Here is a 19,053-nt window from a genome sequence, read left to right on the forward strand (position 1 = left end):
TTGAGGTTAGGAAGACTGAAATTCAAGTCCCATATTAGATACATAGTGTTTGTGTGACCCTAGTCAAGTTATTTCACTTTTTAGTACCTCCGGAAATTGCTTGGCAAAATAGTTGCTGTTCTGCAGTGGTAGAGGTAGTAGTTCCTTCTTGTTGGGGGATGTGAGGCATGGTTACAGTGGAAGGAGTGCTGGATTGGAGGTATATCTAAATTTTGACACCTAATTACCCGTATGACCTTAGGCTAATCACTTAATCCTCTAGGCCTCAAGTTTCCTCACCAGTAAGATTGAGGGAAAAGGGGGCATGGACCCAAGATTACAGTTAAGGTCTCGTCCAACTTCAAATTTCTTATCCTATATGAGTTCTTTATAGCAATGAAATCACAGACCCAGTTAAAAAATATATCGTTATCTGTTTGAAGATTTACTATATTTTGTACATGTTAATAACTCTTAAATCTCAATGTGGCTTCTTCCTTTTGTGTAGCTTATTTTGGGGGATGCCTTCCATACTGTTGTGTGTATGGCCAGAGAATGCAAAACTAGTGTTTAATATTTAATGAAACTGACAATATGGTATGACGAAACCAGTTTTAAACACTAAATGAAAAAATGGGCATTTGCATATACAAAGGAGAAAGACTGTACTTGAAACTGCAGGCCTGGTACAGCATTTAGTGAAATCAGTCAGCAAACATTGTGCAGTGTACTCTCTTGGGTGCAGAGGATACAAAGACAAAAATGAAACTGACCCTGTCCTTGAAACATACATTTCTTTGGAGAACACAACAAGAATATGTACAAAGTGTGTATAAAATGTTAGGTCTTGTGAATTAGTGCTTTTAACCCTATGGCTCCTGGAATTTGTACATTTAGTTACCTCATTTTTGTTCTTTCCTGCACAAATTGGATCCTCTGTGTATGCATAATATGTAAAAAATGTTATATTTGCTCTTTGTACTCTAAGCACAGTAATTATTCTCTAGAAATAAATTAACATACCTGTAATATCTATTTACTCTTTCAAACTTAACTTCTCTAGTACTTCTCTTTTTCTAGAATGTTGCTACATTCTGCCTTCTCAGTCATCCCTAAAACCACCTCAACAGTTAGAAAAATGAGTTGACAATTATGTATCCAAAAACCAGATGGTTTATATATTTATCTGTGAGATTGTTCCCTTTCTTGGGAATGGAGTGGGTGCAAAGAGGTAATCGTTTCCATATTTTGTATTTGTATTTCTTGTTTAGTCTATTCCATCTTGTAATTATGAGCCTCAATACTTCACATGTGCTATGGTCAAGATTTGAATTGAAGAGTAGACCAGTCAGTCTTGCTTGTGTAAAAAAAAGTAGTGAGGCTATCCAAGTCCTTGTTTTGCCTAGGTATCTGTCTTGCAAAAGAGGTGCAAACCATCACCAATTCTTTGTCCTTCAGTTCATATGCTCCACTTGGGGGGAAAAAGGGTATTTTATACCCCCAAACAGGTATTAGGACAAGGCTGTCCAACGTTAGGTCGCATTAAAATAAAATAATTATTCGACGGCCGCACTCAGAATAAAAAATACAGTACACTAGTAGAAAATGGGGGAACGCACATCATCAATATGATAGGTGAAGGCAAACACAAAACAACAGAGCAACAACACAACAGTATAAAGTTTGGTGCATACTGACTAGTCTGCACTGTACAGATAGGACGCATCCCACAGATCGATTAAAAATTTCGTATGATATGTTCCGTCTGTAACACTGCTTAAAAACACCAAAGAAAATTAACGTTGAGATTACTTATTAGTGATGGAATTTAAAAATCTCATACACATTCCATGCAAATTATTATTTTATTTTTTCACTCTTAAAAATTAAAACCCATGGGCGGGCCACATAAAATCATGCTGCAGGCTGCAAGTGGCCCGCAGGCCGTGTTTTGGACAGCCCTGTGTTAGGAAATGAGTTAACAGAATGGTTTATATTATGAACCATAGTTTTCATCAGTCTCAAGTTGTTCAGCTTCAATTTGAAATTCAATAATACCAAATTATCAGTATTAATACTAATGCACATAGGAACTTGCTTTCCTCTTGGTATGCATGACATAAGAGACCCAATACTAAAAACAAATAGCAACATAATTTTTTGAGTTTGTGAAACTCATACTACTTTGAGACTAAATATTTAAACAAAAGAATTAGCTATTTTTCTGATTAAAGGAGAACTACCCTAGTAATCATAGATTGATGGAGAGGAGAGAGAAACTGAGTAAAGTACAATTCCATACAACTACCTTAAAGGACTAGTAAAGCTTTGGCCTTTATTTCAAATATGCATCCATTGGAGTCTTTATTAGTATTATTGTTAAAACATGGCTTAAAATATTTACCACATTTTACATAATTATAACTTCAGATAGTACAAATCTAAATACATGTGACCACTTCAGGCAATTCTTAGTGGCACTAATTGGGAAGACATTGCTGTAATTTATTAAACTTAAGATAGTATGTTTACTTAAAGACTTCAGTGTAGATGGAAGTATAATTATCTTTCAGCCTTAATACATGTCTTTATCAATTAACTCCAAGGACTTGAATTTCTATGTTCTACTTGTTAAGTAGGTATCAGATATATTTAACTAGACACATTTGCCAGTGAAGACCTGACTTACCACCTCCTATTTATCGTACTCATGCCAGTTATATCCAGTTTCATCTATTCTTCCTTTTTAAATTTTCTTTGACCTGCATTTACACCATGCTGGTAGCCTTCCTTCAGCTTCATAAATAGTGGGTCCAATTTTTGCCCCCTCTTCTGGAACTGAATAAATCAGGAAATATCATGTACTTTAGGATTGACTCTACCTTCCCTCCTTGATTAGGGAAGAGTTTTTGTTTACTGTCACAACTTCTGCTTCCTGTCTGTCCTCATAATTCCCTCTACCACCCCCCAAAAAAGGCTACAGGATGAGAAGATAAAGTAAAAAAATTTTCCTTAATATTGAATAGACAGGCCTTATGTGCTATAGGCGTACTGGAGATTCAATTTTCTGCTCTCACTTCCTAGATCATTTTATCGTTTGTATTGATGCAATTTTATAGGGATTTAACTTCCCCCACCCCGTTTGTATGGAACTGTGCAGTAGTTTTCTCAGTTACTAACATAACCTGAATGGTAAGTAATGTTCTCCATTTTGTAAGTGAGGAAGTTATAATATAGGTGTGACATTCACAGGATGGTGTCATAGAGGAAATGTTTCTGATTCAAATTTAGTGAGCTCTGGATAGAGTGGTAAGTTATAAAATGCATATTGAAAGAAGTCAAACCTGTCAAGGGTAGACTTGCCCTTAGACAATTAACAAGGTAACACTGTGGTTGATCATGTTAAGGTTCGGTTTCCTGCTTAGGTATCTCTGGAACAGTACTCCCAACCTTTCAGCTCTCCCTGTTCTACTTCCAGGGAGGTCTCCACTTCAGAAATCCAAGACCCATATTCATCCAGCTTGGTGTCAAGTGGGCTGTTGCTGCCAGAATTATCTTGTGATTATTTGAGAGATGTATCAGTTTCTTCTGAAGTACAATCAACTGTAGAAGCCTTTGTAGCAGGTGTGTAACAAGGCAAGTGCTCAGCTGCTGCAGTCACTACTCTTGGAGCTGCCTTCTTGATTACATGAGGATCAGCCTCATGGATGGTTCCACGGAGCAGTGCTTGGTTCTTTGGAGCCTTATGTTTCTTCGGCAGCTACTGATGGAAATCCTACTCAGTAAAACCTGATATCCACAATCACCAATATGAAGGCACCAGGAAGTACTGAGAAGGGAAGGTTATAAACTGTTCCTTACAGCTGTGAAGCCCAAATGGAAGTTACTTTTTTTTTTTAATTACAGCTGTTATTATCATTGTTCATATTACTAAGCAAACTTTTTACCCTACATTTATTTGTTTGCAGAAATTTTAGATTGTAGAGTGATGAAACAGTTAGGTCTTTGTTCAAAGTTAACTTGTCATGTTCTAAAGTGTTTTAGTAAAGCAAACCTAAATTAAAGATCCGCTCTTCAATGAGGCACAGTTGCTTAAAGCTTCTGCTGCTGTGCCAGAATGTATCGACATACAGCTAACTGTGTGTGCTGGAGAGCCTGTGGAATATTATTGGTCCATCTCAAGTCTCAATATGCATAGTAACTCGGTCTTAATATGCTGATGGAAAGGTGCTCCTGTTCCTCCTCCATTCTACAGCTGTTACTTGGTGCTAGCCATGGGTAAGTTCTAGAGCTCTGGATAGAAGTAAAGGAAAAGAAAATGTCTGGAACTAATTCCTAAAGGAGCTCTTAAAATAGTTTTGGACTGCAGTAAGCCATCCCCTTAACCAGCTAATGTTGCTGGGTTCCTGGAACATCCTACAAATCTAAGACTGGCTCTTTTGTTTAGCCTTTCTTTATGAAGTACTTTAAAATATGATGGTAAAATTTAGTTTGAACAAAGACTTATTAAAGGTATAAAAACAAAATCGATCTGTGATTCCAATGTAATTCTTTTAGTTGTTTTCTAAAATTAGAATTTCAGGTCCCTTTTTTGTGTGTGACAAGAAAGAGGAACTAGGAAGTATAGTTTTGCCAGCATAATCTGAGTAGGTTTAGGAGGAGTTGGGAAGGATTTAAAGGTTTTTTTTTTAACCTGTGATAGGAAACAGATTTATGTATTGTAAATAGGCCTAACAGGTCATTTCCCTTAATAAAGAATCTTAGATTAAGGTTATCCAACTTTCAGAGTTAAATGGCTTTGCCTAGTATTAGCATCACAATAACAGTCTTTCATATACTTTTAAAAAGGAAATAGTAAAATCCAGAAATTGACTCTTAAGAAAATACTTGAATGATGTCTGAAAGTGCTGCGGGCCAAACTAGTATATATAGGCATATGGCCAAGGACATCTGAATTTACAGAACAAGTGTCAGCTCAGGTGAAAAATCCTTTTGTGGGGTGTTAATTATTAAGTAATCCTATAGCAACACCTAAATACATTTTTCTTTTTTTAGGTTCCTTTCCTAGGGCTAGGTTCCTAGTGCTCTCCTTTTTTAATTGATAGAAGTCATTTATTGTATGTCAGTTGGCGCTTCCTTATATATTGTATTTATCTTTTATAGTTTGAAAAGTCACTTTAAAACAATTTCCTAAGGTACCTATAATTTCTATTAGAGTTACTTTTAAAACAGTCAATAATTGGGTAACTGAGTATTGTTTGGAGTGGCATTGTATAAGTGAATGCAAGCCCACTAAATAAAGTTTTGGGATAGACAGTTTGATTCCTATTCACTATAATCATACCCTGAAAAAAGGTTTTCTGTAGAATGCAGGAGTTGAGCATGGATTGAAGGTTATTGTTTAAATGCAGTTTGGTTTCCAGGTAAATACTGCATAGCATTTACTTGCATATTTACTAGCAAATAAAACACAAGATAGTTTTGCTTCTAGTATTCCACAATATTAACTGAATTACGGTGAAGAATTTAAATGCTTTTCTGCTAATCTCTGTTAATTAAATAAGGAGACTTGAGTTCCCTACACAAGTCTCCCAGCTTCAGAGATTTGTATTGTTTTGTCTTGATCTTAATTTGGGATCCTGTTTGCCTTTGCCCATTGGTTAATGGCATTTCTACCAACCTGAGGGATTATTTCAAAATTGTAAATCGGCCTCTTGTCTAAGATTATTGTCTAAAGTAAGAATATAACTGTAGGCGCTTAGAAAATGCATTGTTTATGAGCTCTGTTTAGAGAAAAGGGTACTTTGAATTTTAAGCAACTTTGTGTTGTCAGTGTCTTAGAATTCGTATCTTTACAGACTTTGGAAATTAGTATTTCTATATTCCATGAAACTGATAAGCTTTTAAAGAATTTTAGGTTATGGGTGACTTGAATTTTGTGGAGGTTTGAGGTTTTAAAATTTACCTCTGAGTGAGACCTAGGAGGTGTTGTATATAATGTAAACCTCTTTACCTGGAGGCCATTACCTAATTCTGTAGATACCTTACTAAACCCCATGATGTTAGGGTAAGAGGAATTTTAGGGACACAACCTTAGGGGTAGAGCTGGGGGATTGGAAGTGGGTGGGGTTAGGTAGCATGACATGTTAGAGCACTGGGTTTAGTCAAAATCTGTCTGCTCCTTAATTAGTAAGTAAGTTGTCTGGTACCTCCTAACGTGGTATAGTTCTTTCTTGACAGTCCTGTAGAAAAAAGATCATTTTTCATCTTGTGTTTATATATCCATGCTAATGAAAAAGCACATAGTATTATTAGTGATAACCTGAGCACTAGTGCCCTGCTCAGCAGTCATTCAACTCTGGGTCTCAGTTTCCTTATATATAAAAGGAGGGATTTGGACTTAATTTCTACGATCCTTTCCAGTGTAAATGCTCTGTAACTCTGTGTGTAAAACTATAGTCTTTTGTTATGTAAAGAAAAGACAAGCTACTAAAGTACAATCACTTTGTTCCATATAACAATATTAATATTTGTTAATTGTCATATCCCTAACCATTAAATTTTAATAAAGAGGAAAGAACTGCATTATGCTGTTCTAAGAATGGATGGGTCTTCCCAGGAGTAGGACTCAAATCAAGGTAGCCAAAAGCAAATCTAAATTCTTGGAAACTACCTAGGTGGTAAATACAGGCTGCTGTTAGCCCAGGCATGAGGCACTGTTATGGTTCTGGCTCTTGGGAGCTTGTCCTTATACCTTTGTTTTGCACTTCTCCTTAGTTCTGACTTTAACTTTTTTTTTTTTTGAATTTTGTTCCCTTTTTTCCTTTTTTAAAATTGTGCTCAGCAAGGTTGTACCAAAGGTCTTGTGGAGATCAGCGTTGTGACCAATGCTGGGTTGCCAGGTTCATTCAAGGAGATTGAGGTTTTTTTTTTTTAATTGGGGATACTTAGTCTCTCTGCCTAGAAAAGTGAGAATTTTAAATAGTAATTGATTGAATGCCAGTACTACCACCATGGTTTCAGAAGGCTTTTGCACTTTCACCCCCACCTCACACCCCCATGGTATCAAAAAACTTTGTAATGGATTGTACAGAAGAGTGTGTTCAGAGATAAGTCATTGTCTGCTGACCAAGCATTAAATAGTTGAGATGTAAATGAAGTGAACTGTTAAAATTTTTAAACTAAGTTTTATTCTTCTGTACATTTTAAACCCCTTGAAGAGATTGATTTGATCTGAATTTATCTCAGAAATGAGACTTGCAATTACTAAAATGTGTGTATCTAGTTGGAGGGAGGGGAATTGATAATTCAGACTGGGTAAGTTCTCTGAATAGTCTAGGACTTAATAAAAGTAATGTTAAGTGGTAGAAGAAGTCATAAATAAGTGGTAGTTCTTCACAATAGTATGCCTCAGTATTGGTGAGGCTATATTAAAGAAATAACCAGGCATATATTTTAAACTTTCTAAGCAAACAATTTAATTCAGGTTTATGTTTTCCTTTGAAATGGGTTTGTGATTACAAATGCCAATATGTAGTATGTACGAAATCATTGTGGACCCTGCCAAATGAAGCCCTTAACACAGTCTTTCTGCATAGAATGTTGTCAAATTTTAACATGTGTACTGTAACTGTGAATTAATGTAATCTTTGAAAAATGATTTCGGTTGTTAACAAAGTGCATATGATCTTCTATTTTGACAGTTTGTTGCATATTCTAAGGACCCAAACGTAAGGCTTGGTGGCCCATCTCCTTGTTTTTCCTGGTTTATGACTTTCGGCTTTGTGGAATACGGCTGAGATGAAAGGATTTATTGAAGATGCAAACTACTCTGTTGGCTTGTTGGATGAAGGAACACATCTTGGAAATGTTATTGATAACTATGTCTATGAACATACCCTAGTAAGTAAATATCTTAGGGTCTGCTGATATGTTATTTAGGGTTATGTCACCTGCATGTTGAGTCTTTCTGACCCTGACAGGATTCAGGGTGATGGCCATGATAACCTTTCCCTAGATCATTTCCCATTATCTGTAATCTTTCCTAATCATAGTCTCCCCTGCACCCCCAGAGAGGGAGGGGAGACATCCTTTTTTATGGATTATTACAGTTTCACAGCATTTAGTTTCCTTTTTTATCATTCATTCCATTTACCTAGGACTCCATTGTTTTTATGGTTCTGTTTATTTTGCTTTCTATCAGTTCATGGGTCTTCCAGTGCTTCTGTGTTTTATTATACAGAATATATGTTTATTTTAGCATAGTAATATTACACTGTTATTATGTATCATAGCCTATATAGTGTTTGCCCAGTCAATAGGCATCTGCTTTGTTTCCAGATCTTTGCTACTATGGAAAGTGCTGCTTATAAATATTTTAGTAACTTCTTGTGATGTATTCATAAATCCATTCTGGCTTTGCATGATCACTGTTTGCTCACAAACCATACTTTTAATGATAGGCTATAGAAAAAAATTTCAGAAATTTTAGTCAGACTTGTTTGCTTCTCTGTCTCTTGACAGTGCTTATTCCCTGTTTTCAGTGATTTTTCAGAGTTTATACATAGAGACTCAAATCTGCAAATTGCTTTAACATCCTGAGAGTTTGACCAAGTTGGTGAATTTGAAAACACTGTAGGCATTTTGGGGGCATTTTGTCTCTTCAAATGCTTTTGTTCAGTATTTCTTTGAGGATCGTTTCTTTTTGGTAGGAAGAAAAAGATAAATGAGAAATTTTGGCTTTACCTTTTTAATAGTCTAATTGAATTTTTTTTTGTCTGTGCACACATCTTAGAGGAAAAATCATGCCTTCTTACCAGTAGTAGCAACAAACTTCATTTCATCCTGAACTTTTCAGTCATCCATGCTACTCTTGTATTCATCTTCAATTAACTGCTTTTTCAAGCTTCTGTCTCTTGTTCCTGTCTTTTTATTTTTTTAACCCAAGTTAGCTGGTTTACTTTGCACTTTGATCATTTCAAACTGCTTTCCTTTTTCTTCATTGTGATCAGTTTTTGTTTAGCATTGGAATTTGATTGTTCAGAACATCTCTCTTTTTTCTTTTTTTTTTTTTTTCCGGTTTCATCTGTAGACTCAAATCATGGGCAGATCCTACCTGTGCTTTTTCCAATTCTGAAATTTCTTCTCCCAAAGTCTAAAATATATACAGATGATGCTAGATATTCCCCTCTGGTAAATGTAGTTATTGTTATTTCTGACTTTATTCCTAGAGGCTCTTCTAAGCGGAGCTGTGAAGAACTGTAAATATACCTGTGTAAATACATGTCATACAAAAGCCTGAAGTTGTCTGTTTCCTTCTACAACTTTAAGATCTTTGAATTTTAAAATTTTCTTTGGGAAAGAATTTCTTGGAACATGTGGAGATAAATGACAAGGGTCTTTTAAGTCAAATTTGTGAAGACATGGCCATGTTTTTAAAGTGACAGTTGGTCTAGAAATAAAGAAGTTCGGGGGTTTGAACACAATTTTTTAGAAGTGAATAACTTTTTCCAATTTCTCAATCTTTAATTCTTTCATAGACAGGAAAAAATGCCTTTTTTGTTGGAGATCTTGGGGAAATTGTGAAGAAACACAATCAGTGGCAGAATGTTGTGGCTCAAATAAAGCCATTCTACACAGTAAAATGCAATTCAACTCCAGCTGTTCTAGAGATTTTAGCAGCTCTTGGAACTGGATTTGCATGTTCCAGCAAAGTAAGTAGATTTTTAGTTTGTTTTTTTTGTTTGTTTTTTGTTGTTTTTTTTTTTTTTTTTTTTTTTTTGACCAAAGCAATCCTGTGCTTTATCGAGGGGTGTAGGTGTGGGTGTATCTGGAGATAATTGAAATTTCAAGATGTGTTATGAAATTGATAAAGTTTTTTTAATCAATCTTAGGGTAAGAATTGGAAGGTGTTTTTTTTTTTTAAATAGCTTTTGAAAATTTAAATGAGTTGGTCTCATTCTGGAATTTGTAATTGCTTCAAAAGAAATAGTAAGACTTCACTATAAAAAAAAAATCTGATGGAAATATTGGATGAGTTTTCAGATTCTCTGCAGAGCTGAGTTCTAGATTGCTTCCTGTCCTTTTCTGTTGCCTTGATTTTGGTCAGAAATTTTTTTCCTCATTTCTTTGCCAGTCCAAATTAATTTCTCAGGGTGATTAAACAAAAAAAAACCCCTGTACAGTGCAATTTTTTTTAGTGCTTTGACAAAACATCTTGTAATATACTGGGCTTTATTATATGCAAAGTAATAATAAAAATATTTAAGTCTAGGATTATGACATTGAACACATTTTATTATCTAAAATTTCAGCTACTCTACCTCTACGTAATTGAAAATTTTACCATAATCCTTTAAAATTAACCAGGAGAGTGAGTGTTGTGTGTGTATGTGTGTACATATACACACATGCTTGGACATATGTTGTTTAAAATAAATTAATCCATGGGAGGAAGAAGTTCATGTGGTTTTGCATTGGTTTTTTTTTTCTTTTCTCAGAACGAAATGGCATTGGTGCAAGAGTTGGGTGTTTCTCCTGAAAACATTATTGATATAAGTCCATGTAAGCAATCTTCTCAGATAAAGTATGCAGCGAAAACTGGGGTTAACATCATGTCGTGTGACAATGAAATTGAATTGAAGAAAATTGCACGTAATCATCCAAATGCTAAGTAAGTGCAAAATTATACGTTCTTGGGTTTTTCTAATTACTCTAGGGTTCTTTATTTTTAGCTGAGTGGCCCACTAGCTTGAAAGAAGGAAAATAAAATAGGACACCCAGCCTGTGTTAAACTTCATTTAAAATTCCAATAATGAACAGTGCTAATCAGCATTTTTATTATATTTTCCCATATTAGATTCATTTGCAGTTTCTGTGATAATATTGTGCTCTTCATTTGAGGAAGAATTGGTTCAAGTAAATTTTGTAGTGACCTTTTTTTTTTTTTAAACCCCCATCCCCTTCCTTTGGCCTTATAAACAAGCCTAGTATACTTGTAAATTATAGAACCAGTTGTTTGCTGTTTTTGGAGTTCAAAAGATTGGATCATTTAAGGTTCCCTGTTCCAGACTATAAATGTGAAAATTTCAGATAAAAGTGAGTAAAGGACTGATCTTACCTGCACCTTTATCGCCCCAAGGAAGGAATTTTAGCCCTCTATACTAGCTTGGTAGTAGTGGATTTTTTTGCTTGGAGTACTACAAAGTTCAAAACAAAGATTGCTAAAATAAAAACTCTAGCTTTGTTATTTCGCCCTGAAAGAAAAATTTATAAAAGGCTAGCTACTTTAAGATTGATTTTTGAAAGACCTTGGTTTTAGCTTAGTTTTAAAAAATATAGTATTTATGTACCTTATTTTACATAATAGCCTTATGCCAAAAAATAGTTACATGACTTAGATTAGGGGAAGAGAGGGGATGATAAGTGGATTTTTTTTTTTAAGTAGACTAGTTAAGAGGTGTTTTACATTGGAAGAAACCTTTGTTAAGTGAGATCAATTAAAGCAAGTTTAATGAGTCAAGGCAAATTTTATATATTTTTTTATATATAGCTCTGTATAAATACTGAATTGAGCATAGAGTAAGGGACTTTATGCCTGTTTTCTCTCAGGTGATGAGCCTGATGGAATATAGGTAAGTTGCTTTTCCTTGATGGCAAATTATAGTAGAGCTGCTTTTTCACATTTCCCTAGACTTTTGTTTACTTTGACTCCCTATTATTTATGTATATCTCATTATATTCTCAGGCCCAAACTAAATGGTGCATTTTAAGATAGATGGGGTTGTTTGTTCTGTTTTTTTTTTTCAACGCAATTGGAATGATTAGCTTCCTGTCCTACTTACTTTCTGAGCACCTAGTATTAATCTTTCTGAAATTTCTCATCTGGGAAAGCATTTTTCCCCCTTTAGTCATATTTTAAATTTTTCTAGCTTGTCTATTTCTTTACTGCTGTTTCTAGTGTATTTTTCACATTTTTAAAAATTACTAGAATCAATGGAAAATTAATTTTTTTAATTCTTATTAAGTTTTTATTGTGGTTGTAATCATGTTTAGAAGGAAATGCACTACGCTTGTGTTGGATGTTTACAGTTTCAAGTAATAACTTATAAAGGTTAGGCCTACATAGGCCAAAATACTGAGATAAAAGGTTCCAAACTATTTTAGGATTATTTTTTTCTGTTTGAAGGGAGGTTTTTTTAAGTCCTGACATTTTTATTGGGAAAAAAAATGCTATTTCTATTCATTACCAAGTCTTTTTAAATTAGCCAGGTGAATTTATGGACTGACGCACTTCATTTGAAAGTAACGTCGTCTTTTATTACAGAACCCAACTGACTCTTGGTGCTACAACAGAGTCTTAAACTTGCTGAATTTCCATATTCCCATCCTTGTTAGCTCCATGTTTTAGGCCCTAATTGCTAGTTTTTTCTCTATACAGGATTGTTTTTCATTAGGTTCACTTGACTCATCGACGATGGATTGGGAGAGAGCACTGGAAACCTAATCAACACAATCTTCAGGCTTCACATGTGCTGATGATGATGTAAACCAACTGTGCCCCAATCATCTTCCCCTTCTCTTAGGCTCTTATTACACATCGCAACAGAAGATATTAGTGGAGATGAAGAGAATAACATGAAGTTTGGCACCACACTGAAGAATTGTAGGCACCTCTTGGAATGTGCTAAGGAACTTGACGTCCAAATTGTTGGTGTTAAGTAAGTCTTGTAAAAATTATGATGGTATTAATCAGTATAGCTTTGCTGATTCTCAGGAGTTTCCAAGTTATAATTAGTATAAAATATAAGCATATCTTTAGCGTCTCTTTGAGATTTTACACGTGCTTGTTTTTCTGAATTTGGGATAAATCTTTGTGCCTCTGAAAAATTCTTTGAAGACAATATGATGATTCAGGGGAAAGGAAACTGGATTTAAGTTCAGATACAGGGTCATCCGGCACATCTAGATGTAGCTTCATAATTCAGCTCTGCTGTGTTACTACTTGTGTGACCTTGGGTAGTCACAAACTCTCTTGAGTATGTGTTAATTTATCTGATGATTTCTAAGGTCTCTTCCAACTTTAGATCCATTGTCCTGTAACTACATTCAGGTTCAAAACTTGTTTAGTTTAAAAGGGCAATCCAAAGATAGTCTTTTTTAAAATCACCTTTTAAAGACGTGGACATGTTGAAGGTTTACTGAATTAGCACATTATAGAAGTACTCCACATAACATTGTCTTCAATGTTTTTTAACATAGCCTCTATGAAATATTGAAAGCATAACATTCATCCTGTCCCTAGAACCATCATATCATTAGTTAATGACCTATCTCAGAGCTAACATTTGAGGCCCATCTTTAATGCCAGAGTCAGTCTCTTTACTCTTACCATATTGATGCACATGAACTTTTTTTCTGCTGTGAAATTAACTGTTCTGTATAACTATGTTTTGCTTAATATGTTCTTTGTTGAACTACTTGCGTTTGGCTAAATATTTGTGTGCATGCTCACTCAGATGCTTAACCTCTCTGGGGGTAATAGCCTACAAAAGAACAAATTGTGTGTCTGTTTCTGTTAAATTTTGCTTGCAATAGGGTAGTTGATTCACAACATTGTTTTGTAAACATGTGATTATTCCTTATAACAATTGGTTTCAATACCTTTGATTGCAGTATATTGCTTGTATCAAATTTTAAGTATACTGTCATGAATCGCCTCGTGTGTTAGGAAGAATTATACTGTTGAGTAGTGAAGTAAGTAAATTTAGAGGGTATGAGAAGCAAACCTATTAATGGCAGTTCCTTTAAGAAAAAACCAATACCCTATTTTTAATCTTTCAGGTTTCATGTTTCAAGCTCTTGCAAAGAACCTCAAGTGTATATTCATGCTTTATCTGATGCTCGATGTGTGTTTGACATGGCTGTAAGTTCTTATAGTTTTACTATATTTGTAGTTTTATTAAAAATATTATTTGTGGACTGAAGTTCAAAATGTTAATCTCCTTGTGTTGCTCTTATTTAGCTCCTAAAATGACACACACTTCAAATTTTTTTTTTAAGTGCTGTAAGGATCGGTTCTGTATTAAGAGGGGAATAGTGGGTTATCTGCTATCAAAGATTCTTTTTGCCTGTAGGGTGACGGAGATACCAGCTATACCATTTTGCTTATTTATGTATACAATGAAAGACAATGTCCAGGATGATAGGTATATAATAGGGCTTAAACTTTTTCCACATTTGACCCCTTCAGCACTTCTTAAGCTGTGGGTTGCTATCCCCAGTTTAAAAAGCACTGTTATATAACAAGAATTAGGATATAAAACTTTTTGTTTTTGCTTTCTCCACTGGTGGAAATAATTAAGGAGCTGATGGTATTCTATAAGCAAAGTTGCAAAAGTGCAACTATTATTAAAGATTATAGTTCATAGGGTTTAGAACTAAATGGGAATCTTAGGGGTCTTCTAGTCTCATCTTGCAGATGGAGGAACTGAACCCTAGAGAGGTTAAAAGTCACATAGGTAAGTAGCAGATAGGGTGTGAACCAGGTCCTTTGATTTCAAATAAAGTGTTCTTTCCATGGTGCTATATTGCTTATCTTAACATTTAGGCTGAATTCTATTTATTGTATTCATTGTCCTTTAGGGAGAATTTGGCTTTAAGATGACCATATTGGACATTGGCGGAGGCTTCACCGGTAGTGAATTTCAGTTGCAAGAGGTAAAGTTACAGTGATTCGTAATTTTCACTTAATATGTATAGCAGTCATTTGTCCCTGTCAAAGGTTTTAAGAATGTGAACAGAGCCAATTTTTATACAGGCTGTCATTGGTTATAGTTCAGGTGGACAGTTCCATAGTATCTTTGTTTCTTTTGTTTGTTTGTTTTTTTGAGGGGGGAAGGCAGGGCAATTGGAATTAAGTGACTTGCCCAACATCACACAGCTAGTAAGCGTGTCCACTGTCTGAGGCCAGATTTGAACTGAGGTCCTCCTGACTCCAAGGCCAGTGCTCTACTCACTGCGACACCTAGCTGCCCCCAGTTCCACAGTATCTTCAGTGTAGCTACTATCTAAAGAAAGAATTCTAGGAATTGAGCCGTTCCCAAGAATCACATCTGGTTAACCAACTTAGGCTTATTTAGTCTTTTATATTCAAAGTGGGGTGTGGGTGGGCATGAAGTTCAAAAGAACCTAATATCTTAGATCTGTCTCTTGTCCTTTTCTACTCTGTGCAATTCACCTTATCTTGAGGCAGTTACTATTTCCAAAATGGATAGAAGTTCTTTTGATATTTAACAAGATAGGAAAAAGTGGAAAAGTGCTGCCTTTTATTCACATTAAATGAATCTGTTGTATGAATGACAACAGAACATGTGAGGTCACTCATCGGTACTGTATTAAAAAATCAGATTTACTTTTTTGCCAAAGTAAATTCTTTCAACAATTGACTACTATGTAAAAGATTTAATGGTACTTTAACAAATTGACTACAAAACCTTGACAACTTCTTGTTCTTAAATATTAAATATCTGAACTCCATATTGGATACAATTTAGTGATGTTCTCAGTTATTGCCAATTCATTGTTCTCTCTCAAGCCACATATTCAGTGAGTTGTCCAATCTTTTGTCTACATTCACAATATCTTCTATTTATCCCCCTCCCTCTTTTCACAAAGCAGTGACCCCTTTGGGGCCCTTGTTGCCTCTCTCTCTTTGACTGTTGCAACATTCTTTTGATCAGTCTCCCTGCCTTAAATCTCTCCAGTTCATCCTTCATATAGCTGCCAAAGTCATTGCCCTTTTTAGTCTGTCCCTATTCTTTGTTTTTAGCTTTATTGTTGTTTAGTCATTTCAGTCATGTTGGGCTCTTCATGACCCCATTTGGGATTTTCTTGGCAAAGATACAGGAGTGGTTTGCCATTTCCTTCTTCAGCTCATTTACAGATGAGAAACTTAGGCAAACAGAGTACGGGGTTCAGTGACTTGTCCAGTCTTAACACAGCTAGATTTTAATTCAGGAAGGTGAGTCTTCTTGATTTAAAGAGGCCTGGCTCTGTCTACTGTGCCACCTAGCTGGCCCTTTGTAGCTTTATTATACATTGTTCCCACTGCACTCTGCAGTCCAGATAGGCTAGCCTTCTTTCTGATCCTTAGACTCAGAACCTTCTTTCCTATGCCTTTGTACTGGCTGTTTTCTGTACCTAGAATGCATTCCCTTTTCACCTCTGCCTCTTAATCTCTAGTTTTTTTCAAAACTTCTCTTAAGCACTGCTTCTATGAAGACTATCCTGATTCTCTCTCCACCACTGCCCCCCAAAAGTACTTTGTATGTGTTGGGCATATGCTTAATATTTACATGTTGTGTCCACTGATATAAATTCCTTAAGGACAAAGACTAAGCTTTATTTTTGTTTTGCTATCTATCTGTATCACCTAGCACAGTGCTGTTTGGTAGGTCCCTGCTTTAATATTATTGATCATAGGTTACATTGCAGGTGGTTTTTGAATGCACCCCCTTCTGACTCCAAATGCTAGCACTCTTTCTTCTCAGGCAGTTTATAAATGTTCATTGATTGGCTGACAAAAATGAGCCTACAAAACTGAGTATGCCTACAACAAAAGCAAAATAAATGGCAACTGATTTCTGAGTACAATTATAGTCACAGATTATTTTGTCTTCTACATTCTCTTTCCTTGGTGATTTCATCAGCTCCATGGTTTTAATAAATCTCTAGCCCCTTAATCTCATTCCTGAGCCTTAGCTTACCAACTGTGATTATCTGCCAATGGATTTCTGACAGTAGTTAATGGTTCTTCTGGGTTGTAATCTGAAGTCACTGGTAGATGGGTATAGGAAAACTTTCAACTCTTTAATTTGTTGTCACTATAAACCGAATAGTAAAATTTGTGTTTAAACAGATTCTCCATTTCCCTTATTTAAAATTTTGATTGCTATTGTATGTCAGAGGAGGAGTGATAACTATGCTGAAAACTATAGATTGTGATTCTTAAACTTTAGAGAGATCATGGCTAATGGTGCCTTTCCTCAATAATAGTTATAATAACATTATAATCCCTAAAAAAATTTTTATTGTCTGTTAGGTCATCTGTATGATTTGAAAATGTGGATAACTTCGTTTAAAAAAAAAGTTAAGCAATCCATTTTGCTTAAGATGAGAACCAAATGGGTTTTTAAACTGTACTTTTGGGGACTGATTCAGGCTAAACTAGGTGATAAATGAATTGTTTACTTACCATACATAACTGTCTAGGACTTTATAATTCCATAGGTTAATCACATCATCAGCCCATTGTTGGATGTCTACTTTCCTGAAGGATCTGGCATTAAGGTCATTTCAGAACCTGGAAGCTACTATGTATCTTCTGCATTCACTTTAGCAGTTAATATCATTGCAAAGAAAGTTGTTGAAAATGATGTTTCCTCTGAAGGTAAGAATTTTGAAAAATTTGAAGTAAAATATAAATTTGTTTTTCTTTCTTTAGGGGAGATAATCCCAGTTCCATTGCCTGGGGTTAGTTTCCCACTGTACACGTTGACCCAATATTAAATAGACTTAAATGCTAGCAGAGTCTTTCTGCCACCCGTATTCCTTTTTTTCTTGGGTGTTAGGGGACAGTTTTGAGACTCCTGAAGCTTATGTGTCTAAAATAATAGTATCTTATTGTGCAAATGTTACACCATTCAAAACACCAAAAAGCATTTGGCACCTTGTCTGATAATGATTGTTAGCTCTTTTGATTGATATAAAACTTTCTGGTTCCACTAATTGTGTTCACTCTGTTTTTAGTATAGTTTAGACTTTCAGTCATTGTACTAAAATTCAAATTGCCTTATCCTTTTCGTTCAGTAGGAAAAACCGGGAGTAATGAACCAGCCTTTGTGTATTACATGAATGATGGTGTTTATGGTTCTTTTGCAAGTAAATTGTCTGAGAACTTGAATACCATCCCAGAGGTTCACAAGGTAAGAGCATTCAGTCATTTAACAAATACCTATTAGATACACATAAAAAACATTGGATGGCATTTTACACTTGAGGGATAAAGAAAAGAGGGAGGATACCAAGAAGAAAGAGATGTCTCTGCCCTTAGAAAACTTTGTCTAGCTATGTCTTGGGGATTGGAGGAGGAGGTTAGTGGGAGATCAGAAGTTTTAGGATTTTCTGATGAGGTACTTAAAACTTTTTTTTCCTGTAGAAATACAAGAAAGATGCGGCTCTGTTTACAAGCAGCCTTTGGGGTCCATCCTGTGATGAGCTTGATCAAATTGTGGAAAACTGTCTTCTTCCTGAGCTGAATGTGGGAGATTGGCTGATCTTTGATAATATGGGGGCAGACACTCTCCATGAGCCATCTGCTTTTAATGATTTTCAGAGGCCAACTATTTACTACATGATGTCATTCAGTGATTGGTAAGGTGTGATTTTTTTTTAAGCTAGATGGGATATTTGGAGTTTGATTTGGTGATAATTTTAATTACATATTTATCCGTCCCTATATCTCTCCTGACTTTTGTGACTAAAAGAAGGCCATCAATAATAAATGTTTCCATTTCCTTCCCTGTCATTCTTAATTGTTTACAGTCTGGCTTCCAACTTCATCATCCAAAACTTCTATCTCCAAAGTTACTAACAATTTCTTTATCCTTGATCTCTCTGCAGCCTTTGACAAGGTCAGTCACCCTCTTCTCCTTGATACTCTCCTCTCTCTAGGTTTTCATGACACCGCTCTCCTGGATCTCTTATGTATCTGCTCCTTAGTTGCCCTTGCTGGATCCAGACCACCCCCACTAACCAGAAGTGCCCCATATAATTCTGTCCTGGGTCCTCTTCTGTATTCCTTTACTTGGTGATCTCATCAGCTCCCATGGATTTAATTAACTCTGTGCTGATAATTCTCACCTATCCAGCTCCAGACTCTTTGCTGACCTCCAGTCTCACCTGTCTAGTTGCCTTTCAGACATCTCAAACAAGACGTCCAGTAGATTTAAACTCAGCATGTCCAAAATTGAACTCACTGTCTTTTCCCTTAGACCTTACACCATTTCAGACACT

At 35.5% G+C, this 19,053-nt stretch overlaps 1 protein-coding gene across 3 annotated transcripts in view; it reads left to right on the forward strand.

Annotated features, from left to right (window-relative positions):
• AZIN1 (antizyme inhibitor 1) overlaps positions 1-19,053 on the forward strand; it is a 34,641-nt gene that overhangs the window by 11,968 nt on the left and 3,620 nt on the right. Inside the window, exons 3-12 of one of the 3 annotated variants that reach the window (XM_036749814.1) lie at positions 3,458-3,603; positions 7,683-7,881; positions 9,519-9,692; positions 10,479-10,651; positions 12,564-12,698; positions 13,822-13,903; positions 14,623-14,697; positions 17,269-17,428; positions 17,848-17,963; positions 18,197-18,411. In XM_036749814.1, the coding sequence (XP_036605709.1) occupies positions 7,780-7,881; positions 9,519-9,692; positions 10,479-10,651; positions 12,564-12,698; positions 13,822-13,903; positions 14,623-14,697; positions 17,269-17,428; positions 17,848-17,963; positions 18,197-18,411 (1,232 nt within the window). In that variant the 5' untranslated portion in view covers positions 3,458-3,603; positions 7,683-7,779. The remainder of the gene's footprint in view (positions 1-3,457; positions 3,604-7,682; positions 7,882-9,518; positions 9,693-10,478; positions 10,652-12,563; positions 12,699-13,821; positions 13,904-14,622; positions 14,698-17,268; positions 17,429-17,847; positions 17,964-18,196; positions 18,412-19,053) is intronic. The other 2 variants (XM_036749806.1, XM_036749819.1) reach the window with 2 other exon arrangements.

The sequence above is a fragment of the Trichosurus vulpecula genome, chromosome 1 (genome assembly GCF_011100635.1).
Source record: "Trichosurus vulpecula isolate mTriVul1 chromosome 1, mTriVul1.pri, whole genome shotgun sequence".
NCBI lineage: Eukaryota > Metazoa > Chordata > Mammalia > Diprotodontia > Phalangeridae > Trichosurus > Trichosurus vulpecula.